Source organism: Micromesistius poutassou (genome assembly GCF_964030765.1).
Source record: "Micromesistius poutassou genome assembly, chromosome: 7".
NCBI classification, from domain to species: domain Eukaryota; kingdom Metazoa; phylum Chordata; class Actinopteri; order Gadiformes; family Gadidae; genus Micromesistius; species Micromesistius poutassou.
This window is the reverse complement of record NC_140277.1, coordinates 5151840-5159375: the sequence shown is the minus strand read 5'-3', so window position 1 is coordinate 5159375 and position 7536 is coordinate 5151840. Positions and strand designations below refer to the sequence as shown.

At 42.4% G+C, this 7536-nt stretch overlaps 1 protein-coding gene across 1 annotated transcript; it reads right to left on the bottom strand.

Moving 5' to 3' along the window:
* Window positions 1-1318: 1318 nt before the first annotated feature.
* spmip7 (sperm microtubule inner protein 7) lies at window positions 1319-6451 on the bottom strand (the record flags this gene model as incomplete). The annotated part of the gene is made up of 8 exons (XM_084470166.1): window positions 1319-1439; window positions 3669-3776; window positions 3951-3992; window positions 4106-4173; window positions 4540-4678; window positions 5311-5387; window positions 5822-5913; window positions 6028-6451. The coding sequence occupies 8 exons, from the start codon at window positions 6449-6451 to the stop codon at window positions 1319-1321; spliced, it is 1071 nt and encodes a 356-aa protein (XP_084326292.1).
* Between the last annotated feature and the right edge of the window lie 1085 nt (window positions 6452-7536).

Sequence of the window (7536 nt, the reverse complement as noted above, 5' to 3'; positions counted from 1 at the left end):
TGTGGATAGCAGCAGAATCAATCATGATTCTGTTTGTGACCCTGGTGGGTGTTTTTTTTTTTACAGAGGAGACGAGAATATACGAGCGCGTCGGGAGATCATAATGTGACCTGCGTTGAGGAAATGAAGACTTTTATTTGTTACTGCAGTCTAGGGAGAGTATTCTTTGTGTCTGCAATGGGTGACTATATCCTAACCCTATAGAAAAGTATCTTGGAACCTGTTTTCTCTCTCTGATGATGTCTTAACTATGAAAACAGGAACGAAAAAAAAGATGTGTTTCAATAGCCATGGTCACAAAATGGACTAAAAACAGATCCATGTATTGTTGCACCAAGGGAGGTAGTGGCAAAATAGTTATATTAAACCTTAAGAGAGGTGAGGTTGTGCTTCGGTTCTCATTTTAGAGTCTGTGGTATGATTGTGATCAGGTTGTGCACACACTCTGGTTCTTTCACACCTAATCCCAGATCAAGAGTTACTTCATGGGTTGATACTGAATACCGTTTTCATCCATCACCTTTAATGAAACGTGCACACTCAGCCCATTGTCATCATGATTGTGTGTGATTTTTTCATTTTTCAACTCAGAAAACATTATTTAATACCAGAATACTATCTGGTGATGAATGCATAGAATACCAGAAAAATACATCAATAATTTTGACATTGAAAGTCTGTAAACATAAGGTGAAAAGAAACCCACAATTAGAGTAAATATTTACAAATTATCGATGGATCAGGAAACCTCATCCCTATTTCCTGTGTAAGAAATTGCTCAAACCACATTGCAACAAAACACTATTTCCTTGTTCATAGCTTCATTCAACTGGGGCAATATGTTTTCCCTTTCAAGATAAACCTTAAGCTGTTTATAAAATCTATACACTTTACAATGTAAATACGGCAGTGATAAAGTTCCTGTATCAATGCACACTTAGAATTTCCTTTGCTCTGAGTGGCTCTTAAAAAAAGAATAACGGATACGTGATGCACGCGCACACAACGCATGTGCACGCATGCACACACACGGCCTTCCCCCCCCGCCCGGTACAGAGGGAGCGACGTATAGAAGAGGGAGACAGAGAGAGAGAGCATTTATGGAGGACAATGCAAGAGCTCACCAGCCAAGAGTTAGAAAACCACTCATCTAAATCAGGGAAATTATGCTAATGGTGGATCTCATTATACTCGGGCTCACTCAGAATCAGTCATCGATATCACATCATTATAGATGTATTCATACAAACAGATTGGGTGGCAGAAAAAAAGGAGCTGACACTTTTTCGCTCAAACTTTCTCATGCGCTTTGTCTCTTTTACTTGTTTCCCACCAGGGCCTTGGGTCTCAGGAACGGGTTCCACGGGGACGTGGTGGTCACCATTTTGGACAGGGGCCCCTTACGCCCGAAAGTCGGGGGCCCCGATCTCATGATTGTCCTGTAGAAAAAAGAAAAGAAAAAAGGATTATTTTCAAAAGATGCCGTAGCCGGCTAATAGGGGCTGACACTAAAATAAACCCACACAGAGGTAAATAGAGAGGGGCTCCCGGTGAGACATTAGTTCATTGGGTGTTTGAACCATTGTGTCTGATAGTTAATCCGTATGAGGACTTTTTTCTCTGCATTTTACAGAAAGTAAACATGGGAGGCCTGATCGGATGAGAAGAGGAAACAGAACAGAGAGGGGAAGGGGGGGGGGAGAGTTGGGGACCAGGAAAATGGATCTGGGTTGTGAAAACCACCATTACCACGAGCTGCTCTGGATTCAACCATCTGGAGATGCCTGCTCCAAAAAAATTTGTTGAAAACATGTTTGGCAGGACCCAGGCCTCCCTGCGAGGAAACTGTTTCTCACATCCTTCACAGACAGCCTGGACTACTGTGCGGGGGGGGAGGGGGGGGGGGCTTTTCCTCTCACTGTTCTCTATACGCAAGCAGGTTAAGTCTACCAAGTTCCCTGTTTCAGACCTTATATCAGATCGTATATCTGTAGCTATAATTATTGAGATGACACCTAACGTCATGTTTTCTGTGTTTCAGAACAGTGCCATGTCATTTTAGGGGGCTAGATTGATTGATGGTCTGGGCATTGTTTCGCTGGTTCAAAATAATAATTCTTTGCACTTAATAATATAAAAAAATATTGAAGTTAAAAGGAATACAGGAAATATAATCATCCAAAAAGCCCTTATAAGTGCCTGAAACACAGGGTAGCTTAACTATAATTTAACAAAATATAAATTCTGAACATTATTGGATAAGAAAAGACAGCTCCTGAAAAGGGTATCATCGACTTCCAGAACAATTTACAGTAATACATTTTATGTATTTTATTTTATTTGTATAAATTATATTTTGTAAATGACGACTGACCAACTGTGTACATAGCCATTTTTTCTATTTTTTTTTATAAAAAGGCCATTGCGTGATGTCGGTCTATCGTTAGTTATGAAGTGCGTTAGATCGCCCTCTAACGGACAGGTTTGGTAATACCCGGCATGCATAATGGCAGCGCAACGATGTATTCAACTAAAGCGTTCGTATTACACAGACAATACACAGAGACACAGCGAGGTCATCATGTCCTCAGCATTTTTCATCATGTCCGTTACAATAAATGCATCTGAATTAAACAACCAAAATTAAAGCTACATCATCCAAGGTTTCAATATAAATATGCATTACAAATATCCGTATACTTCATATAGTTAATAAATATAATGTATCACATTGTTTAACCTTACAGAATATCAAATTACACTAAATATGCAGGGTCCAATTGTTATTCCTGACTTCTATTAATTAGTTTTAGTGATAAAGTAGACTAAAAAGAATACAGCGCAGTGACCCGGGTTCGATTCCTGCCCGTGGTCCTTTGCTGCATGTCCTTCGCTCTATCTACCATAACTTCCCAACTATTTCACTCTATAACAGGGGTCTTCAACGTTTTTAGGCCAAGGACCCCATAGCTGATAGAGTGACTGAGCTGGGACCCCCCACTACAAATATTGTATAAAACGCTGCTATGAAGGTGTCAGATACTGATCTTACCGCAATGATTCATGGGTAGCCTTTCATCAATGTTGCATAAATGTAATATGTTAGTTACTGAAAATACACATTAACATGAATAATAACATGAATACACATTAACATAACTGTTATTGAATGCATATTTGAAAAAAGATTCATGTTAATGTGTATTTTTTTTTAAATCGAACAATAATTTTGCGACCCTACTGCAGTACCTCTGCGACCCCACTTGGGGTCGCGACCCCAAGGTTGAAGACCCCTGCTCTATAATAAAGCATAAAAAAAAGCAAAAATCTATAAAAAAACAAAAAAAACAAATACAGGTTGTCATAGTTACGATCTGATGTAAACTTACCCAGGAATGGAAAGAATGGGAAGAGAGACATCAGTATTGTTAGCATAGACGCCCTTGCCTGCGTAACCAGGGATGGTTCTGCGGCTGTGGGGGACAGACGGAACATGTTTGGAACATTCTGCTCTTTTAAGTCCCAGATTAAAACAAAGTCCTATGAAGATCAACCAATAACAGTTATCACAACTATATAAACAAAATATAATTTGAAAACCTATGTTCTTATTTACTTCTGTAATGATCCACTAGGCCTGATATGTGAGTTAATCCGGTGGGTCTTACCGTGCAGTAGGGGTGTACGGGGGGATGGTTTTCCTCAGCAGAGTGGTGGGCCGGAAATCTGCATCCATGTTATCTATGTGGTCCTTGTTCTCAGAACCAATAATACCACTGCAAAATCACAGTAGAACGTGTACACAAACACACACACACACACACACACACACACAGACACGTGAGAAACAGGTAATTGAAGGCACATCTGGAACATTCATGTTTCAATATCCAAATAATTTCCAATGCAAATGGAATGCAAATAAATCAACCCAAACGGTAAGTACTTACCTATAAAGCGGTATTTGACCTGATTTTGGGCATGGACTGCAGCTGTAGGTATCAAAATCAAATTAATTATTTGGTGAATTAATAGTCAATGAGTCATGGATAATGTACCGTCAGCATTATTGCCATAAACACTGATGATGTTTGAAGCAGCTTACAATGAGATGGGTTTCCTGACGTCATACCGAGCTCGGATCTGCTGTCGGTCCCACTGGCCTCCCATCAACTTGGGTGGAATAAGAAACAGGTAGATTGGGATTTGCATCTTGATAAGGTACCATATTTTATATTTCCCTGCTCTTGTGTCGCCTTGCAAACTGATTTGTGAACACAGAGACACACACAGTCACGTCACGTACACAGATAAAATAAATATTGGTCCTAAAGGGCTACATTAAAATTGAATTTGTTCCAGCGGCTATTCTATGTCGGTTTATAAAGCCTCTAAAACCAAAAATAATTCCGAACCGCTTTCAGGTTTGAAATTCACAGCTGTGCTACAGCCTACTTTCAGGCCAACACTATAAAACCGAGGACAACTTGAAATGGCTGTCCTTGAAGTTCTGCCGGTATGACTACTGTCACAGCTAACCTGCCACAGCTGAGGCCCGGTGGGGTAACGCGCCGGAGAGGAACACCCAGTCACTGGGTCGGCCATCTTCTCCAGTGTTGTGGGCGGGGCCAGGAATCGCCGGGGTAACTTAGCGTCCCAGTCGACCTCCTGGTAACTCCTGCAACACGACATGAGAAAAAAAAGAAACATTCCTGATTTCAATTTTTGTTTCTTTCCTTTGTTTTTCTGCTGCGTTGTTGACACCTTATTTCCAAAGATTTCCTAATTTATTCAGGCACAGTTGTTGTCTCATCAGGCATTAAACAAAAACACAGACGCAACTCCTATTCCCTGATGAGGACTTCACTGGAGCACAAAATCAATGCTGTGGCATTGGCGGTTGTGACACGATGGCTGGCGTCCTCCATGATTAAGATCTGATCTCAGATGGAATTGCTTCATTAGTCGTTGACAGGCGACAGCCGTCACTGCTTCTGAATGGCATTCTGTTTGCTTTGTGAATACCGGGCCTCCAGTGATGTTTGCCATCACCAACACTCTACACATTTTCTGTTTCATATTAGGAGCGTTCACAGACCCCCCAGAAGCCCTTCCAGAGAGCCTCGCATGGGGAGCCAATAGAATACACAAGACCTCCCTAATGTGTTTTTCTGCTTGAGGTTTGGATATGTTTTCCCACTGGGGCATTTCTTTCTACAGTGGGTGAGTAACATTTAGACGGTAAGATAACAAGGGCCTGTGGAGGGTTTTAACACTGTATAAAACCTTTAAAAGACCCAGCAGACAGACCTTTGAGTGGAGGATGTGTACACATGGCGTCGCACAGCGTTCTCCATCCACGCCCGCTCGTCAGAGGAGAGGCCGTCCTTCAACAACAAACATGGAAGAAAAGGATTTTTCCTCATCTCGTGATTTCATGTTTTGAAGTAGAGAAGGAAATGTGCCATCTCTAACATTATAATGCAATGTAGGCAAAGCAGGGTACGTTTATTTGTATAGCAATTAAGATAAGATGCAAAAGAAAAATGTATAAAAAGAACATTTAAACGCAATTACAGTTTTTTAATTATTCAAATTAAATTGAATGAAAAAGCAGTATCAAACAGAAAAGTCTTCAGCCTTGATTCAAAAGAACTGAGATATCTGACACGTCTTTAAACAATTACACAAGGACTTAGACAGAGTAGTGTCTCAAGAATTTAAATGAGCCAACCTGAACAGTACAGCGAATATATACAAGGGGACTTGAATACCAAAGTCATCGTTATTCTCCAGCAACCAGCAAAACCAGTGTTCCCACCTGCATCCCAATGTCCTCCTCCAGCAGCACTCTGGCTGTATGAGGAGTCCTCTCTGACGGCACGGCTCTCATCTTGACAGCACTGGTCCAACCTTGCAACCCAGAATAAGGACCACGCAAGGAACAAAGACATTCGTGATTAGGGTAGAGTATGAAGAGTAGTCCACTGGGCCTAGACCTAAAGAAATGAATAACTTTTATTTTACCGCCGAGTCTGGCCCTGAGCGCTGCATCGGGTATTCTCCTCGAGTTCCACGCCTTGTCGGCCGCTGGGTCCGGGGTCAGGGTGGACGACTGGCGGGGCGTTTGCGGTCTCTCGCCGCGGCCCGAGGGGACACGCAGGGCGGAGGGCACGTGGTTGAAGTCTATGAACTTCTGTCTCCCTTTAATGCCCAGGTCTACCTCTGCCCCGGCGCTCAGCTGGCCGGAGCACGGGTCGAAGAGGGCCACGTCGTCCCTGGAGGGAGCCACCGGTGCGTGCTCCGCTGGGAGACGGGCCTGCGGGTTATGTCGTAAAAAGGCATCGCTTCCACCCACACCACCGCTGTTGTCCAGACTTCGAAAAGTATGTGGCCCTCCCTTTCGGGATACGCGACCGTATCGTTGGTCGATGCTGCAGGGGTCAGTCATCATCGATCGTGCAGACTTCGCGGCGGCTTGGTGTTTGTGGAATGTCCAATCCTTAAATCGGTCGGACTATAATTCCGAGTCCTACGTCATTGTCTGCTATAGTGTTTGCTATTATGACGTATACTTTGTTGAACATGTGCGTACCCGTTGCTGAGATACAGTCTATGTTTTCAATACCGAGCTCAAGTTACTAATTAGGAAAGATGAGCAGCCCCCCCTTCTTGTGGCCATTGGTCCTATAGGCCTACGAGTGGCCGATATAGTCCCTATGTAAACATACATTTACATTGATCAAAAAATATTTGAAACAAAGTTCCTGCTAGCATATTCACTAGTAGAAAAATATTCACATAGAGCACTGATTGAAATAGATATGACATTTAGATTAAAACGCTGTTGTTACGACCTATAACCGCCAGATGGCGATAACAGCTCGTACAGCCATGACCAATGACCAGTTAATGTAAAGACGTTCATCCTCTTTGCCGTGCCGTGTTTATTGAAAGAAACTGGACAGTCAAGGGAAAAATGGTACTAATCCCGTGTAAAAAATAAAGATAAAAGGACTGTATATACTTGGACAGATATCATAAGCTGATATAGTAGGTTTTTTTTGTGTACACTGCATTTAGGCCCTGTGTAGATAAATTAAAACAAAATAATTTAATTAGGAAAAGGTACACACAAAGGCCAGTATATATATGTATATCTAAAGCCTATCTGATCCCCAAAGGAACACTGCATGCCAAGATAATAACGACTAGCTCGGCTAAGGTCAACATTTGTATTGCAGCAGATTGTTTCACATGTCAGTGGCGATGACGGTAATGCCGGCTGAAAGATGAGCTTCATCCAGGCTGTCATTAGCAAATGCAAACACCCCAGAAGCTGTTAAAACGAGCTGCGGTTAAAAATAGCCCAATTAGGGCTATTCTGATGAGCGGTGAATCTGCTGACTCCCACACACTGCTCACCCACTCTTGTCTCAGAGTGACACTTGTGAGATCTGATGCAGACGTCTGTGAACGGAGGGTCTCACGTGGAATCCAACCATTTGTTGCCTCAGCCCTTTCTTAACAACCGTG